General features: G+C 36.3%; 1 protein-coding gene across 12 annotated transcripts in view; it reads left to right on the top strand.

Moving 5' to 3' along the window:
* Positions 1-20,378, top strand: part of ARID4B (AT-rich interaction domain 4B) — a 140,882-nt gene that overhangs the window by 55,674 nt on the left and 64,830 nt on the right. For all 12 annotated transcript variants that reach the window (XM_081570423.1, XM_081570419.1, XM_081570416.1 and 9 more), the window contains 4 exons: positions 2,332-2,397; positions 7,204-7,294; positions 8,746-8,825; positions 13,972-14,063. In XM_081570423.1, the coding sequence (XP_081426549.1) occupies positions 2,332-2,397; positions 7,204-7,294; positions 8,746-8,825; positions 13,972-14,063 (329 nt within the window). The remainder of the gene's footprint in view (positions 1-2,331; positions 2,398-7,203; positions 7,295-8,745; positions 8,826-13,971; positions 14,064-20,378) is intronic.

The raw sequence follows: 20,378 nt of genomic DNA, 5'->3' as shown, positions 1-20,378 counted from the left end.
CTACTTTTCTTGAAAAAATCTTGCTGATAATTATTTATTGAGTTGCAAACTGTGCAGGTGGGAAGGAGGATGGGGATATGAGAATAACCTCGACTCTTTTCAAGCGATTTATAATCTAGGTTAGCAGATACCCCATAAAATACTGTTTTGAACATCGCCAGTAAAACAGCCATAGAGTTGTTGCACTTGAGCTATCAGAGTCTCTTCTGGAGCTTCTTCCAGGCTTGTATGCCTTGGTTCTTTCCTTATGCATGGATATGTTGAAAAAAGCTTCGTGGGTGATTCTAATTTACACTGCTAGTGAAGAACCATTGTGACAGGGCCTTTAAATTTACTGTAAGCCTGTAGGATACTGATCTTGTCTCCCTCCTCCGCCTCAGGTTTCACTGGCTTGGTGTACCTAAGCTCCTCTAGTGGCTTTTCCTGTTCTGACTTCACACACTGGTGTTCTCTGAGCTCTCATTTTTGCCATTACTATCTTGTAGATTAAGAGAAAGTTTTTTATTCATTTTCTCACTCTTTCAGACAGAGCTGCTGAGAGCACATGTAACACCTTAGTGTGGATTAGACAGAAATCTCTCCGTTTGGAGAGAGGTGGAACTTCTCCTCAGCAGAGCTTGGCCTCCAGATAAGCACCTTCTAACCTGTGGTGGTTAGAAAGGTGTTCCTTTGGCCAGGAACCGTGTGTTACTCCGGGAACCATGCTTCACTGGAATTTAGCCGTGATTTGTAATCTCACCTGGGTGTCTCTGTGTAATGTGTGAACCTGCAAAATGACACACAGCAGTTTTGCCATCGGAGAAGGCAATGGCACCCCACTCCAGTACTCTTGCCTGGAAACTCCCATGGACGGAGGAGCCTGGTAGGCTACAGTCCATGGGGTTGCTAAGAGTCAGACACGACTGAGCGACTTCACTTTCACTTTCCCTTTCATGCACTGGAGAAGGAAATGGCAACCCACTCCAGTATTCTTGCCTGGAGAATCCTAGGGACTGTGGAGCCTGGTGAGCTGCCGTCTATGGAGTCGCACAGAGTCAGACACGACTGAAGCAACTTAGCAGCAGTTTTGCCATTTCTTGCTATCAGTGATAGGGAGAACACAGTCTCTACTAATTGTGCTGATAGCACAGAGTACCAGCCAGTACCTTGTGTCTTATAAGTAGTGGCTGTCTAAAATTTGTTCTTAGTTCTTTAGACTGCTCTAAAAATCTGTTTATAATTCAAAGCTAATGATTTTCTCAACAGATATGGTAGTATATTTCTGTATCAGTTTATTTATGATTCAGAGTTAATAATACATTTTCAACAATTTGTTGATACACTTCTTCCCCATTAGTTTTTATTTATTGAGCATTTATTACATGCTAAGCATTGTATCAGGTATTGAAACTCTAGTATTAAGACCTGATCTCCATTCTTAAGTGGTTTACTGTCTAAGTGAATGACACAGATGTGTAAACATGTAATTTAAATAAAATGTAGTAGTGCCATCGTATGAGACAGAAATGTTTGGGATGCTGTGAGTACAGGACAGCTCCTTTCATAGCTGGTTTGTGAGCCTGTTTCATGAATTGATGACCACACACATCAGATAAGAACACATAAATGGTTCAGTCTTTGGAAGCTCTTGCTTTATATAGGGAAAACCACTTTTTCTATACTGAGTACTGGAAGCTATTTTGTTTTTACCAACTGATTAAATATTTAAACTTGATCCCTGTATGTTAACTTACCTCACATCTAGTTTCCCATTCTCTACTGTCTGTACTGATAGAGTACAGTAAAGTTCTGGATCTGGATGGCCTGAGTTTGAATCTCAGCTCTACCATGTACTAGTTCTGTGATCTTGGACCAGTTGTTTACACTTTGTGTTTCTCTGTTTTCTTACCAACAAAATGGGAATAATCACACCTACCTAATAAAGTTTTTGTGAAGATTATAGGTTCAGTGCTTGATCTTGATGCTTGACACTCAGCAAATGTTTGTTGCTACTGCTTATTATTAACCGAGGGCTTCACAAAATGGTAGAATAACCTAATAAACTAAGATCACCACCTCCTTTTTCCTCATTTTTTAGGAAAACAAATTATATGATTAAACTCATAACTAATAGTACTGAATAAACTATAATAAGTGAATCATCAAGTAAATTAGTGTGGGAGTTGTCTGTTAAATAGTTAAGTTTTTCAGTTAATCTACTTAAGGATTGAGATTTTGTATAAACTCGGCAGCCATTTGTTTAGATTATTTATTAAAAAAAAATTCATGCATTAATGAGCTTGTGTTGCTTTTTTTTCTTTTTTGGTGGCTAATTAAATTTATAATCTCTAGGTAACATTTAGACATGATTCTTCAACAGTGGAAGTTCAAGATGACCACATAAAGGGCCCACTAAAGGTAATTCATTTATTTATTCATAATTACTGTTTCCCATTGAAGCACTAGAAATAATAATCTTGATCGTTTAAAAAATTCATTGGTTAGTTTGCTATTCAGTTGATAAATATGTAATTCTAAATAGGAAAAAAGTAGACTTAATGTGCCATAAAACCTATATGACAGTAAAACTTGTGTTCAGAAGTGAAATGAACATCAAGGAAGCATTGCTTGCTTTTTATTCACTCATCTGTTTTAGTCTCACCATGTTTCACTTATTAAAAGGGTGGAATTTCCAGAAATAGTAAGTGGTAAACTAGGGATTGAGTGATATGAGTTCCAAGATGATGTGAAAAGTGAGAAAACAAAACATAACAAAACAAATCTTCAGAGCTTTCAATTCTTTGAAGCAACTACTGGCCTATGAAATTTTTTAAGGGTCATTAGGCAGTTATACAGAGAAGGCAATGGCACCCCACTCCAGTACTCTTGCCTGGAAACTCCCATGGACGGAGGAGCCTGGTAGGCTGCAGTCCATGGGGTCGCTAAGAGTCAGACACGACTGAGCAACTTCACTTTCACTTTTCACTCTCATGCATTGGAGAAGGCAGTGGCAACCCACTCCAGTATTCTTGCCTGGAGAATCCCAGGGACGGGGGAGCCTGCTGGGCTGCTGTCTATGGGGTAGCACAGAGTCGGACACAACTGAAGCGACTTAGCAGCAGCAGCAGGCAGTTATAAGTGATAAACATGTTCATACATACACATAGAGAGTTAATTTCTTTGCATTAGTTTTTCTTCATTGACCAGTTACGAATTAAGTGCTGCTTTACTTTCCACTAGTGACCAGGGTTAAAGGAAAATAGGTGGGTAGCCACTGTGTGCTCTTCGGCCCTTTTGAATGTCTGAAATATGGACATTGGTCTAGCTGGGCGAATTTTAAGAAATGTTAACATAATTGAGGAAACATTTGTAGATGCAAGAAAAATCCTTTCCTAATGAAACAGTACTTTTCAGAGAATTTGATAAATGTCTGTATCTGCCAATTTTTGTTGGTGGTTAATTTGAAAACTTTTAATCAAATCCTCAGGGCATTAGTACCTTGCATATATAGTAGGCACTATGGAAGCACTTAAGGGCTTCCCAAACAGCACCAGTGGTAAAGAACCTGCCTGCCAATGCAAGAGATGTGAGTTTGATCCATGTATTGGGAACATCCCCTGGAGTAGGAAATGGCAACCCACTCCAGTATTCTTGGCTGGAAAATTCCATGGACAGAGGAACCTGGTGGATTACAGTCCATGGGGTCACAAAGTCAGACATGACTGAGCACATCTGCACATGGAAGACTAAAACTTGTAAGTTTTTTAAGATTGCCTTGTGAAAATTATTTTCCACCTTTTCTGTTTTATAGGTGCCCTCTTTAATGTTATATGCACATGTGTATCAGTTGTAGAGATAAAAGGACAAAAACATGCACATGTATAGTTTGATGTTGGGCTTCCCTGGTGGCTTAGATGGTAAAGAATCTCTGTGCATTCTGGGGACTTGGGTTCGATCCCTGGTTTGGAAAGATACCCTGGAGAAGGAAATTGCAACCCATGCCAGTATTCTTCACTGGAGAATTCCATGGACAGAGGAGCCTGGTGGGCTACAGTCCATGGGGTCGCAAAGATTCAGACATAAGTGAGCAACTAACACACACACACACACAATTTGATGTTAACTGCCATTTATTTAGCATTTAGTATGTGTTAGTACTGTGCTAATTCCTCTGCACATATTATCTTATATAATCCTCATAACAACTCTTTAGAGATGAGGAAATTGGAGGGAGATGGGAGGTAAAGTAATCTGGCCCAAGCTCTTACAGCCAGTAATGAGATGGCAAAAATAAAAATTCTCATGGACTCACAGCCTGTAGTTTTGAAGCATTGTGCCCCCTGGATGATCACAACACATGCATCTCTATGCTTTATTTGTGTTTTTGCCTCATGAGCACACCAGCTAGCTCTTCACTGCCTGACTACCTTATTCACCTGTCACATGCTAGCTGGTACCAGTTAAAAAAATGCTCAGTGTTGCAGGGATAGGAAAGACAATTTAAATCCTCAAGTCATCTCTCCTTTTGGTTCAGCCTGTTTGATTGTGGCATAGTTGGTTTATTTTGCTTGTTTGATTTGTCTTATTAAAATTTTCTGTTTTTGATTAGGCTTGGGATCATTTTGATTTTGACATAGACAAGTGTATTAAATTACAGTCTCAAAATATTTCTCTTGCTTATGGATTTTTTTTTGTATGTAGATTTTCAGTTGTTTCCTAATATACTTTGTAGCTTTCTATCAGTTGATAGAGAGTATTAGCATTTGGATCAATGTTTCTCCTAGAGAAAATAAACTTCCTATAGTGGTTTATTTGACTTAAGTATATTTTCAGTGAGTTGACATGAAAATAATACAGGGACATTTGAGTATTATATTTTAAAAATGCACCATGTGTTTATTGACAGTGGTCTCTGGTGGCCCAGTGGTTGGGACTGTGCACTTGTGCTGCAGGGGGCCTGTGCTCCATCTCTGGTTTGGGAGCTAGAAGAGAGAGAGAGAGAAAGTTTCCTTCCCTTTTTTGGGCATCGTGTGGGGCTGACACTCTTCTCTAAACAAGTTTAGTTTTGTTACCACTGTAAAGATCATATACATTTTCTTTTAACTGAAATAAAACTAATATTATTACTAGTTTCAGTATACAGCATAATGGTTCAATATTTGTGGATCACTACATAAGTCTAGTTAACATTTGTCACCATACATGGTTGTAAAAGGGCTTCCCAGGTGGTGCTAGTGGTAAAGAACCCATCTGCCAGTGCAGGAGACGTAAGAGTCTCGGGTTCGATCCCTGGCTCGGGAAGATCCCCTGGAGGAGGGCATGGCAACTGACTCCAGTATTCTTGCCTGGAGAATTCCATAGACAGAGGAGCCTGGGGGGCTACGGTCCGTGGGGTCACAAAGAGTTGGACACGACTGAAGCAACTGAAAACACACGGTTATAAAAAATTTTTTTTCTTGGAGTGAGGATTTTAAGACTTAGCTTCTATTTTCACTCTTATTCTCTGTATCTTATAAAGTTGGCTTTATGTTTGTTTTGGTTTTTAGTCTTCACGTATAAGTGATACCATATGGTAATTTTCTTTTTCTATATGACTAATTTCACTTGGCATAATGCCCTCAGTGTCTGCCCATGTTGTTGCAGATGACAAGATTTCATTCTTTCTAATGGCTGATTTATGTGAGCATGTGTGTGCACATACACACATCTTTATCTGTCATCCATTGATGGATACTTAGCTGCTTTTCATATTTTTGCTGTTGTAAATAATGCTTCAGTGAACTCAGGGGGTGCATATATCCTTTCAAATTAGTGTTTTCATTTCCTTCAGATAAATATCCACAAGTGAAATTACTGGATCATGTGATATGATAGTTCTGTTTTAATTTTTTTGAAGACCCTCCATTCTGTTTTCCATAGTGTTATACCAGTTTACATTCCTACCAGTAGTGCACAAAGGTTTCCTTCTCCACATCCTGGTCAGCGCTTTTATTTCTTGTCTTTTGATGATAATAAGCCATTCTCAGTAGGTGTCAGGAGATACCTAATTGTAGGTTTGATTTGCATTTCTCTGTTGATTAGTGATACTGAGCATATTTCCATGTACCTGTTTGCTGTCTGTATGTCTTCTTTGGAAAAATGTCTATTCAGGTCTTCTGCTCATATTTTAAATGGAGCTTTTTGCTTTTTTGGATATTAATTTTATGAGCTGTTTATATATTTTAGATTTTAACCCCTTGTCATTTCCATCATTTGCAAATATTTTCTCCCATTCAGTAGATTCTGTTTTTGTTTTGTCAGTGATTTCCTTTACTGTGCAAAAGCTTTTAAGTTCAATTACGTCCCATTTATTTATTTTTGCTTTTGTTTCCTTTGCCTTAAAAGACAGATCCAAAAAAACATACTGCTACGATTTATGTCCAAGAGTGTTCTGCTTATGTTTTCTTCTAGGAGTTTTATGGTTTCCAGTTTTACATGCAAGTCTTTAATCCATTTTGAGTTTATTTTTGTGTATGGAATGAGAATCTTTGCTGATTTTTCAATTGGATTGTTTGATTCTTCTTCTCTTTTTCTGTTGCATTGTGTGAATTCTTTATATATTTTGGTTTTTAACCCCTTACCAAGTATGGGATTTGCAAATGTATTTTCTCCCATTCTGTAGGTTGCCTTTTGAAATTGTTGACAATTTCTTTTGCTGTGTAGAAGTGTTTTAGTATGATGTGTGTGTACACACACACACACACTTATAAAGACCATATACATTTATAAACTATATAAATTATCAGCATTTTCTTGATCAGGTGAAAATATTTCGAATGATTTTCATTATTGGTACATTATAACTTAAGGAGAACCTCAGAATTATTTGTTAATTTCTTCCCAGCATCCTTTAAAGAAGAGTTGTATGTAATATGAGTCAAAGATACGCAATTTCACAGACAGGGATCCTCAGACCCGTGAGAGTTCCCTCAGAGAGGTTGTAAGGACAAATCCGTATATTTCCATAATAATACTTAGATATTACTTGGTTTTTTCATTATGTTGATATTTTCACTGATAATACATAAACAATCGTGAGTAAAATTGCTGGCACTTTAAAACAAATCAGTAGTTAACTTGATTCTTCACCATCATGAAATCAATTTGTCAAAAAAAAGCCAGTTTTTAGTTTGTTCATTTCTCTTCTAAAAGTTTTTCTAACTTTTTTTTTTTTAAATACTTTAGGTTGGGGCTATTGTGGAAGTGAAGAATCTTGATGGTGCATATCAGGAAGCTGTAATCAATAAGTTAACAGATGCTAGTTGGTACACTGTAGGTAAGGGAATACATATTCTTCTTAAAATGTATTTTCACTGATAATACAAATAAGGCAGAGTTTTTTCTTGATTTACTTCCTCTCTTAGTTGCCATAGTTGTTACTACTATTAACAGTTTTTATCTTTCCGGATCTTTAAAAACTTTATTTCATAAATATGTACATAGTGTATAATTTGAACTTAGTGTCTATATTATACAATGGATTTCTAGCTTTTCACTTCAAAGTGTATTTTAGAGTATTTTTTTTCATCTTAACCATTTTTAAGTGTACATTTCAGTAGTGTTTAGTAAATTCATGTTGTCATGCAACAGATAAATTTTTTAAACTAATATTCTTGCTGATGATGTTGCCAGTTTTCTTGGTGTTACATAGTAAATTACTGTATTATGGATTGAATGTCTTTTGTACATGGACATTATTGTAGTATTTCCCTAGTGTGTGCATTGAGAACTAGGCATAGATTGAAGGGAAATGTCCTTTTAAAACTTTAGTAGGTTATGAAAACCACTTTCCTAAAAGACTATTAATTTACACTCCCATAAACAGTAGTGTATGAATGTACTTGTTTTCCCAACCCTTGTCAAATTTAGTGTTACTAGTATTTTTAAATTTGTGCCCATCTGGATGCAAAATAGTATCTCAATTTTGTTTTAATTTGCTTCTCTCATGATTAGTAGTGAGATTGGACATATTTTCATATATTTATTGAAAGGAACATTATTTCTGTTGTATTTTCTCTCTTTTAAATTGCCAACATATAGTGTCTTACCAATCCCATCTTTTCCTCTTGGAAAGGTTATCGTCTTATTTTTAGGATATGAGTTTATATATTTAAATATACAAAGGGATTGTTAAACCTTTTCCTCTTCAGTTGCAAGTATTCTTCTATTGCTTTACTTTTATCTCTGCTGTCAGTTTTCATATGATAGTCAGTTTTCCTGTGGTTGCCTTTTCCTTTGTAATTTTAGTTTGAATCTTGTTTAAGAAGGCTTTCCTGCTTCATCTGGTCCAAAATGTTAGTAGTGCTGAGATTGAGATTAGAGTAATTTGTAGGGGCAGTCTGAAAATATAAATTTATACTCTTGTTTTTTGTTTCTTAAATTTGTCAGCATTTATCAATAGAAAAGCTTGCTTTTCCTCTACCCTATTGAGAAGGATTAATCAGCATTTAAAAGTTTTCTTTCTGAAATGCTAACTTCTTTTCATTTGGTGTTTTCTATACCAAGGAAGATGTTTCATTATATTATTTTCTTCCCTAGAAATTGGATAAGATACTCTGCATTTGAAATTGTTTGTTACAAACTTAAAATGTATACTTAATGTCAGATCTAATCTTTTAAAGCAGTAGCTCTCTTTGCACTGATAAAGTTAAATGATAACTTATGTATGTCATTTTGTTAATCTTTGAAAATCCCTTCAGTAGTTTCCTTTTCTACCCCTTCTCGCAGTTTTTGATGATGGTGATGAGAAAACGTTGAGACGATCCTCACTGTGCCTGAAAGGAGAGAGGCATTTTGCCGAGAGTGAAGTAAGTAATCACTTAATGAACAAACATGTCGTAGTATTTTGTATTGGGGGTGGCAAAGTTTTGCTTTCTTATTCAAGCAGCTTACTTGTTAATCAGGAAAATTCATTAATACATAAAAGTATTAGCATGTAGTCTGAGAAAACTTTAAGGCCTTGTGTTTGAGTTATCAGGTTCTATATGCTTTTTTTTTTTTTAATGTATTTTAGCAATTAGCGTTTGTCCATGAAGAAAATACAGTGGAATTGTTTATTATCCTTAGGCAACTTTCATATAGAGTCCTATAATTTATAAATGATTGTAGAATAGAGATTATTTGTAACCTACGTGAAGCCCATCATTGTTAAAGGGACCTCCTAACTACTCTGACTACTGCAAACACCTCCTAACTACTACTGCTGCCAGCAGCTGACATTTATTATAGCCTCTCTTTGGAGAAGGCTTGCCTGACTGCCCTTTCTAAAATGGACGCTTCCATTCCTCATAATCTTTTTAGGTTAATTTAATTTTCTTTATAGCACATATCTTTCTCACCACTGTGTTTATGTCCTTATTTATTGTCTGCCTTCCTCACTACAGTGTGTCTCAGTGGCAGAGATTTTGTGTGTCTTCTTCACCACTTTGTTCTGAGTTCCTGCAACAGTGCCTGGCACAGAGCAGGAGCTGAATAAATGTTAGTTGGGTGAATAACTGAAGTGCTTATATCTGCCAGGGACTTTCCTTAGTGCTTTACGTATATCCTCACATTTACAGCATTATGAGAGAGATACAGTTCTTATTTTTAGCTTACAGTTGATGAAATTGATGGTCAGAACCATTTCTCAAACCGGCACTTCCTAGTACCAAAATCATGCTCTAAAATTGAAAGATGTTTTAATAAGCGTGAAGGCTTCACAAAGTTTTAAAAATCAGTAACTTGGAATTCAGAAATTTTTTAATGGACGTACTGTTACAAATAGTGTTATATTCTAAAACACTATAAATATTAGTTAATATACAGTGTGACCAAACCAAGATTTCTTTTTTCTAATAACTATTTAGAAGGATGTTATTGTGAGGAATTTTAATATTTCTGTTAAATTATTAGACTTTGTTTTTTTGTTGTCATTTTTCCTTTCCCTTAAATGATTGACATCCCATTTCAATTCCGAATTTGGGACAGATTCTCTGTGTAATAATTCTGGCCTATCTTTTCAGTCTCATGCTTTATTATTTCCTTGTACTTCTCATTTGTAAGACTTTCAGATTATGATTCATACTTCCTTTTCTTGTTTTCTTCTGGAGCCCTGTTCCTCTCAAGATCATGAGAAATGCTTCCTCCTTTATGATGTCTTTCATGAGCTCTCTAACCAAATTTGATCTCAGTATCCTTTGATCCTTTTCCACTTGTCTTACTTTTTTGTTTATGGTCTTTTTTTTGTTACTTTTATCATTTTCTCTTTAAAATTGTAAGCTGTTTTGGTGGAATAGCCAAATTTTTGTCATCTTGATGAACTCTCCTTTTCCTAGTAGTGTTTTCTACACAAAAGCCTTCAATAACCATTTGGTGAATTAATTGTGAAGTTTTAAAGATAGAAAATACATATAACTTTGGGACAAGTACAGTGAATTTGGCTTCTTTCACTGATGACATTAACAGAATTCTGAGTTAATGGAGTTCTTAGAAATAATTTCATTTTCCTTAGAATATGTGATAATTATAGTGGGTTAATGAGTATGAGAACTTGAACACTTGATTTTTCACTTTAGTGAAGGTATATGTCTTATTTACTTAATTCCAGTGAAGTATCATAAGCAACTAATTTGTCTTTGCCAGGAGAATTTTAAATTGGGATAGTTTATAAGATAGTTGTGGTATGAAGGCCGAAGCAGTGATATCTAGTAGCTCAGTGTATACACCTTAATTTCAGGAGGGATCAATTTTACTCTGTGTATCTCTACATGTTAAATTTCATGTTGCTAGAGGATATTAGAATACTGGAGTATTATTCCTTACCCATTGCCGTATGCGGGTACTATGCTAGGTACATGGGTAAGCTAGATAGATATGGAATTTATCCTTGGCATCTGTTAGAGTGGGTATTTCTGTAGAGCATTCATAATTTGAATAATATTCCAAAGTAGTTTTATCAGCTGGAATTCTCTTTGTGCATTTACTACATGCAATTGAAAACGCTGAAGAAAGTTTAGATGAAATCCTAGCTCAATATTTCCTGCAGCCCATTTTAGATGACAGGGCTATCAGCATGTTTCCCCTAGGCCTGTGGAATTTTCTTCAGCCTTTAATATAGCCAGGAGTCTCTGGTTTTGCTCTTCAAGTATTTGTTGTAGTTGTTCAGTTGCTAAGTCATGTCTGAAGGCAGGAGGAGAAAGGAACGACAGAGGATAAGATGGTTGGATGGCATCACTGACTCGATGGGCATGAGCCTGAGCAAGCTCGGGGAGTTGGTGATGGACAGGGAAGCCTGGTGTGCTGCAGTCCATGGGGTCGCAAAGAGTCGGACACAACTGAATGACTGAACTGAAGTCATGTCTGACTCTTGCTACCCCATGGACTATAGCCTGCCAGGCTCCTCTGTCTATGGAATTTTCCAGGCAAGAATACTGTAGTGGGTAGCCAGCCATTTCCTTCTCCAGTTCCTGACCCGACATCAAACCCGCTTCTCCTGCACAGGCAGGCAGATTCTTTACTACTGAGCTACCAGGGAAGCCCTGTTAATTCTGACCGTCCTTTACTCTTCTCTGTGAAGTGAAATGTGCTCCTGCTTTCCAGGATTGAGGCCAGGGACACAGGCCTGCTTTTAGCAATAAGACAATTGCTTCTTCTTGTTCTAATTCTCTTTTAAATACTAGGGAGAGATTATGGTTTATTTGGCAATTCCTATATGTGATTCCTAGATAACTTTTCAGAAATTCTGGATATTTTCTTTTGTAAACCAAGTAAAATAACTAGCCGATACTTAAAATAGAAATAAAATAGAAAGCTGATAGTTAAAGTTGCTCAGTGGTTTCTGACTTTTTGCAACCCCATGGACTATACAGTTTGTGGAATTCTTCAGGCCAGAATACTGGAGTGGGTAGCCTTTCCCTTCTCCAGGGGATCTTTCTCTACTTTTAAGAGAGTGGCCTTAATCTTAGGGGAACGGCATTTAATTCTTTTATTTAGCTTAGGAGAAACTGAGCCAAAATAATTTATTTTCCCTACTTACCAAATAGAATGCTTAGAAATTTTCACATTTGGGAAGCATAATTAGGAGTTAATAACAGGTTACTTCTGAAGAGATTTTGTCTGGCATATTGTATTTGGGCAAGCTTTTGCCTTCAAATATTTTTTTTTAATGCCCGACTTACAAGCTACATTTGAAAGATTCATTTCTTTAGCCATTTAAAAGTTATGATTTTTGTCTATCATTTCAAGGAATCAGTTTTTATTTAATGCTTTGTGGCTAGTGACTTTCTCCTGTACTGTATTCTTCATTGTTGGACGTGTGTGTGTGTGTGTGTGTGTGTGTGTGTGTGTGTATCCCTGGAGATGGAAATGGCAACCCACTCCAGTATTATTGCTTGAAGAATTCCATGGACAGAGGAGCCTGGCAGGCTATAGTCCACAGGGTCACAAAGAGTCGGACACAGCTGAGCAGCTATCACGTGTGTGTGTGTGTGTGTGTGTGTGTGTGTGTGTGTGTGTGTGTGTGTGTGTGTGTGTGTGTGTGTGTACCTTAAACATATTTACATATATTCTAACAAATTATGTAAAATGAATTAATATGCCACCTCCTTTCATGTTTTAGTTCACCGTTTCAACAAAATTATCTCAGTTTTAAGAATAAAAGTTCAAATTTTTCTTTTAAATATTGGCATTAGTTTATATTTAAATATTTGATCTTTAAGGTAATGGACACCCTTTCATATAACATTCTTGTTTGTAACTTTGAGACGTTTTTATCATAACTAGTTCCTTGCCCTCACTTCCACTGTGACAGTTTTCCTGGGATCTTTTGTTCCCCTTGTGTTCATAAAAGTATCTGAAATAGCAAAGATTCTATTGGAGGGATAAAAGGAACAGTAACTGTGGAAAATCTTTAAGATGATGAAATTTGATTATTATCAAAATGATATTCAGAGAGTTAAGTCAGTTGGGATAGCATCTTCAGATTGATACTTTAACTTTTTAGATATATAAACCTTTTAAGGAATTAATGGCACAAAACAATCCAAGAAGTCTCTGATACGGGGAAACGAAGGAATTTCAAAATCCCCTTTTTCACTGTGCTTTTAACCAACAACCAGTTCTTTCCCTGGAAATCAGTTTTTTTTTGAGCAGGGTGAGAGACATGAATTGCCAGTTGATAATAAGAAGGAAGTGTTCACTTATTGATTATTGTCTTCATAGCAAGTATTGGATGTTGCTATATTAAAAAGAAAGGGGAAATAAAAATACTAACTTTAGAAAAACTAATTTTTACATTTTCTTTAAAAGTAGGATTTATTTCAGGGAATTCCGTGGAGGTCCAGTGATTAGGACTTGGCACTTTCACTGCCAGGGCCTGGGTTTGAACCCTGACTGGGGAAATAAGATCCTGCCAAGTGCAGGGGGATCGAGGTGTAGGTGGGGGGGCTATTACAGAAATGTTTGCAGAGTCATAATGTTGCCTATCCGAAGCCCTTTTTTCAGGCAGTTGATGCTTATCCTGATAATTTAGTTTCTATTACTTATTAAGAATTCTGTTTTATAGAGTATGATTCCCTATATGCAAAGAAAAATTTGAGATACAGTTGGCCTCAATCTAGGGATTAAGTATTTACACATAGATTTCTCATCTCTCAAATCTGTGTTTCCACTGAGCTGTATTTGTCTTGTTTTATATTTTAATCACTCTTAGAAGTCTGTCAACCCTCAAGTAGATAATGAAATTATCTAGAGAGAACATTAAATTTCTTTTCACTTTTTTCCAGTTACGAGCTCATTCATCTTCTAATAATTCTTTGAAGTGAAAGTTTTTAATCTTTAGGAAAGTTGTATTTTTGTCTCCCTTGGGAAGTTTTAAATCTAAAAATCTAAGGATATTCTTAAATTGATTTGATTTAAACAGGAAAAAAAGAACTTGCAACTTAATAATTTTTGATGGGTTTATGTTCCTACCCACAGACATTAGACCAGCTCCCACTCACCAACCCTGAACATTTTGGCACTCCAGTCATAGGAAAGAAAACAAATAGAGGAAGAAGATCTAATCATATGTAAGTCCATTTTCATAACTGTTAGTTGAACCTGAATTCATTTCTCCTTCTAGTGTTGTTTTATAGTTGTTAATTTTAAATTGTAATTTTAAATTTAAATGCTAACTGAATCTAAGAGTAACTTCAGACTCTCCTTGGCATGGGTGCTTGAGGATCTCCATGCACAGCCAGCCTTAACAGCTATATTATTTATCTGCCTCCCAGTTCTCCTTACATGTATCTTATGCCAGTGTCAAAATGGGTTTAGTCAGTATTTCCTGAGTATCCTGAGTAATACATGCTCTGTTTTTTTGATACCGTGTTTTTTATTCATGCTGTTTTTTTCCTGTCTTAAATGCCACCCTTCCTTGCCACTGGCTCACTCATTCTTCAGTTCTCAGCCAGAAATGCCCAACCTTTCTGTGAACTGTTTTGTGCCTCCCCTCTCTTTCCTTGGGCTTCGCTGGTGGCTCAGCTGGTAAGAATCCACCTACAATGCGGGAGGCCTGGGTTCGATCCGTGGGTTGACAGACATGTTTTCTTCTCCGCTGAATCCTCTAAATTCTTTGCATTTATCTAATGTCATAGACAGTATTTCACCTGTTATTATCATTGTCATGTTTGCTTTTCCTTCCTAATAATTTAAGTCCTCCTGACAACCGAACTATCTTGTTTTTATGTCTTCTTACTGTTGGGACACATACTGTACATTTTTAACAAATTATTTGTGGTGAAAAATGCTTAGGCTCTTAAAGGCTTTAAATTAAAAGGGATCACAGGATCAAGGAGTCATGAAACTTCAGATCATCAGAGATAAAGAAACAATCTTCTAACAGTTCCAGAAAGAAAAAATAGTTCATTGCTAAAGACTGAGAAGCAGAATGGCAGGCATCATCAGACTTCTCAGTAGTAACACTAGATGCTAGTGGTCAGTAGACTGCAGAGTGGAGAAAGGAAAATTGCTATTAAAGGGAGGACTTGTTATCTTGTATGATGCAACATTAGTGGGAAATTAAAGATAACAATGGTAACAGATGGAAAAAAATAGCAAAGGCATTTAGTTACTCCTCTCAAAAATCATATTAGAAAGAAACACTGCATTAGTAGTATGGAGGGTAGAGAAGTTGCTTACATATAAAAGTCAAGTCCTTATATGGAGAAGGCAATGGCAGCCCACTCTACCACTCTAGTACTCTTGCCTGGCGAATCCCATGGACGGAGGAGCCTGGTGGGCTGCAGTCCACGGGGCCGCTAAGAGTTGGACACAACTGAGCGACTTCACTTTCACTTTTCACTTTCATGCATTGTAAAAGGAAATGGCAACCCACTCCAGCATTCTTGCTTGGAGAATCCCAGGGACGGGGGGAGCCTGGTGAGCTGCCATTCATGAGGTCGCACAGAGTCGGACCCGACTGAAGCAACTTAGCAGCAGCAGTAGCAGCAAGTCCTATAACAATGGGAGATTGATAGAATAGCGTTTTAAATGTATAAATATAGTGGTATAAGAATATTACTTAGCGATGAGGTTTTAACTGTCAGAGCTGAAAGAGTTAAAATTCAAAACAGTTGTCTCTGCAGAAGAAAATGAGGAAGGATGCGGCAGGAAAAAGTAGTTTTTAATTTATTCTATTGGAGGTTAAATTGTTTACAAACAGTTTTGAATATTTTACTTGGATAAAATTTTTAAAATATTAATGTGCCTGAGCTAAGTATTATCAGAGTAGGTATGAAAAATATTGAGTTGAATTATTGAAACTTTTAAATGGCAGTGAATGCTTTCATTCAAAATACAGAGTCAGGTATTAAATCTAATAGTGGCTAAGCTTTGGCAATAAAAATTGGGTAAACATGCTCTCTCATATAGCTTAGTTTCAGCCTGACAGCAAACTCATAAAGGTAGGTATTATTTTTATCCCTATTAAAAATTGGGGAAATTGGCCTCCGAGACAGTAACTAATCCAAGAAACACAGGAAGGAAAGGACCAGGACTTGAACTCTCCCATGTTGCATAGTCCTTTTCCCATTCAGTTGATTGACTCTTTCTTGTTTAGAGTATCACAGTTAATTTTCCAAATGAATTTTAACAGGAAATGAATAAGGACTCATTTGAGGGAGGAAATGAAAAGACAAATCCTTGCATTGAAAAAATATTTAATATTGATTATTTTGCTACTAATGATTTGGGCCATGCATTTCTTTTTCTTCCTTAACTCTTTTCATCTTTTAGAAAATGTTTTCTCAATAGGTGAAAATTTCTCTCACTTGTGATGTAGCTTGCTGGTGACTTGATTATTTTTAGGATACTGAGGTTGTGATTATTATTTATTCTTCTTGGTGTAACATTTAAAATTTGTGTATTCTAGCCAGAAAGAAAAATAAGTAAAAAATGTACAATGACATTTTCAGTTTAGAAGAGTCCTGTTGTGATTAATAAATGTTACTGTGATCTGATACTGTTTTCAGGTTTTTCAGAGGGCTATTATTTGCCATAACATATTCACTGAAGCACTTATGAGTTAAATATTTTGATACCCATTTGAAAATTAATAATTTCAATTGTGAATTAAAATTTTATCTATCATTGATCATTATAGTCTTCCCATAGCTTTATAGTCAACTCTTAATTAACTGTGATTGATGATGTTGAAATAGTGAGGTGTGGGTATATTTAATGTAAAATTACTTTATTAGCAAAGATTTTCCACTTTTCTAGCTCTTAAGAGTGGAAGTGTGGCTAAGTTGAGAGTGTGAACAGTGGCAGCTTTCCTGGTGGTCCAGTGGTTAAGACTCCGTACTGCCACTGAAGGGGGCAAGGGTTCAATGCCTGGTCAGGGAACTAAGTAAGATCTAGCATATATTGATGTGTGGCCAAAAAAAAAAAAAGAGAGATCTTAAGTGTGAACAGTGAAGCACAATAGCATGGGTTTGAATCCTGCTTCTGCCACTTTCTTGCTGTGTGACTTTGGGCAGCATGCTCAGTCTTTTCATACCTTAATTTTCTCATCTGTAAAACTGAGGTAATAGTATTCCCTGTCTCTTAAGAGTTTAGTTTCAAAGAAAGAAAATGAAGTCACTCAGTCATGTCTGACTCTTTGCGACCCTGTGGACTGTAGCCTGCCAGACTCTTCCGTCCATGGGATTTTCCAGGCAAGAATATTGGAGTGGGTTGCCATTTCCTTTCCCAGGGGATCTTCCCGACCCAGGGATCGAACCCAGGTCTCCTGCACTGCAGGCAGACTCTTTACTGTCTGAGCCACCAGGGAAGCCCGCAGAGTTGTTTCAAAGGTGAAATGAATTCATATCCTTAAAACGTTTATATAGTAATTACTATTACTAATAATAATCACTTAGTAATCACTAAGACTTCCCTGTAGCTCAGACGGTAAAGAATCGGCCTGCAACGCAGGGGACCCAGGTTTGATCCCTGGGTCGGGAAGATCCCCTGGAGAAGGAAATGGCAACCCACTCCACTATTCTTGCCTGGAGAATCCCATGAGAGGAGCCTGGCCAGCTACAGTCCATTTAGTTGTAAAGAGCTGGACACAACTAAGTGACTAACACACACACACATATGTACTAGATATCGTCATCATGTATTGAATGAAAAAACTTTTCATGAAATATCAGTATGTAACATGATTTCATTTACATATAAAATTTGTTTATTTTTAAGTATGTAAAAATTCTGCTTACTAGTGTTTATGTCTGACAGGAAGGACTGTTTGGGGCTCTATTTTGTGAATTTAAAAACATCATTCCTTTGTTTTGTATTATGTACATACTGTAGGGGAAACTGTTTTTGAATCAAGAATCCTTTTAATTTTGAAACAGATTTCATCTAATATTTAGACAGTATTGTACCTTTCTACAAATGTCATCCAGAAGTGTAAAAATATTTTAAAATAAGGTAATTTATGGACTATCACATAGATTGATCTACAAAAATGACCAAAAAGGAATTCCCGAGGGCCCAGATCCAGTTGGGAAACTTCAGATGCCACAAGCTGCTCAGTACACACACACACACACGCATATACACACACCCAACAGACCAAAAATTATAGTATATTAAAATATCTGTTACGTTTCTTGGCTGAGGTCTCCCTTTCTTGCATATGAGAAGAAAGCATGCGGTTGTCACTGAGCAAATTGATTTTCGTTTTCTAAAGACGCTAGCAAACATGGAGTTAGTGATATTCCTGTTGAGAATCTCTGTGTGTACAATGAAATATTTGCTGTAAATAAGTGAAGTGTGAAGGCAGAACAAAGGTCGAGAGTTACTACGTAGGAAATGAAGTGCCGCTTGTCTGCAGTCTTCCTTCACTTGCTGCTCTTTCCGTCTCACTGGTGTGGTCATTCTTAGTGCCTCCTTGGTGCTCTAAGCATTGGTGTGTAAGCGCCACTGGCGAGCACCACAGCTTAAAATACCCATCTCCTCGAAGTTCTTTCTTCCCTTTCTTCCGAGTGATTTTCTGCAACAAAATCTGGGACCTGCGTCTTAAGGTCATTTATCTGACCTTCATTTCCTCTTCCATTACTCAACTTGAAAAGGTCTTCATTATGGTTCTCTGATTGCCATTTAAAATTTGTACCAAGATAAATAAGATTATCCTTCCCAGGATTCCTGGGACTCCATTGTTGCAGTGATATATCACTACCTTTGTTTTCTTTTAAGTAATCCACATACCAGTTAATCGGCCTCTAGTTATTCCAAAATTGATTATTTTTGATACCTTCCGTTAATTATTTTATTTATAGTCTGCTTTTAATCCTAATGTATTCAGATATGTTTGAAAGATTATCATCCTCTGGCTTAATTTTTTAAAAGCAAGTTATTGATCCTCTTGATAATGTATAACTTGAGTGAATTTTTCCCTTATAATTTATATTGTATGCAGAAGTTTTCTTTAATTCTACCTGAAGAATAGAATTCTGAAATTATAGAAATATTTGTGCTCCTCCAAAAGTTTTTTCCGGTAACGTGGCCAAAGTATATATGCAACACTCTTTGTAGGAAAGCACTCTAGGCTGTTACCCTTCAGAAAAGGAATAAAGCCTATAAGGCTTGTAATGATACTTGTTAGGTATTATTTGTGGGTAGTTTCTACCCAGTAACATTGCTAAGATTTACCCAATAAACTAGTGATTTACACCTAATACTTACAGGTCTGCAGATCGATCTTGAATAATATTTTTATTGAGATATAATTCACATATAAAATTCACCCTTTTAAAGTATTCAGTTTTCAGTGTTTTTTAGTGCATTCACAAAATTTTACAACCAGCACCACTACCTAAGTCCAAAAGTTCTTTTTATTATTCACTGCTTTATTTTGATATGAGAATTTGATTCATTTCCTTCTTGATAAAAACTGGGAAAAAACATTTTATTGGTTAAGTTCGTACACGTTCGTATGATCTGTATATTTTAATCTCTTAAGAGGCTATACATTTTCAGTCTTCCTGATGCTAATACAGATTTTGAATTTGCAGTACAAAATCTGAAGCTGAGTTAGTTGTTTGAAAGAGTAAGGATCACTGAAGTCCAAATTGCATTTTAAAGATTGAGCCTCTGAAGTTTCTGGCTCAGTTTTCTCTTTGTACCTCATCATATGGTACTCTTTGGCACATGTCTAAGTTGCCAAATTCTTATTTGATTTACAATTAATTTATAATTAATATTGATGTGTGATCAGCTTTAAGTGACAAGCTGTTCGTTTGTTTGGTAAACATTCCCATGTAATTAGCTTTGTTTCCAGTGGCATCATCACATGTTATTTCAGCGACACTAGTTATTTTGTTGTGGCTCTATAAACACATACCTGGTACCAGAGAAGCAACAGTGTCAGAGGGGAGTAAGCACCAAGCAGATTCTCTGCTTATTCTGTCTTTGCTCCCTTAAAATATTTCTGATGCTCATTTATTTTGGTGTATCAGTTTATTGAATACTCGTCTTATATAAACAATTTCCTGGCTACATTCCACTACAAGGAAAAATTAAAGGAGTCTTAGGTATAAAGGTATGGTTTAAACTGGTTGTATACATTATGTTGATGGTATACATTATGTAATTTCAGGAGAAATATAAATCAGAAATACCACAGTAGAAAGAAATGAACCTATTTAGTTCACTTATTTAGTCAGCAAATATTTATTGAGCATCTGTGTTGTGCCAAGTACTGTTCAAGTACATGGGATATATCAGTGAACAAAACAGGCATTCATAAAGTTTCTGGGAGACTTCCCTTGTGGTCCAGTGGTTAAGGCTTCACACTTCTAATGCATTGGACATGGATTCCATCCCTGGTCAGAGAATTAAAATCCCGCATGCCACGC

This window comes from Giraffa tippelskirchi, chromosome 2 (assembly GCF_054371585.1).
Source record: "Giraffa tippelskirchi isolate mGirTip1 chromosome 2, T2T-mGirTip1v1.2.pri, whole genome shotgun sequence".
Taxonomy (NCBI): domain Eukaryota; kingdom Metazoa; phylum Chordata; class Mammalia; order Artiodactyla; family Giraffidae; genus Giraffa; species Giraffa tippelskirchi.
Note: the sequence above shows the minus strand (reverse complement) of the source record. Positions and strands in the feature narration are given on the sequence as shown.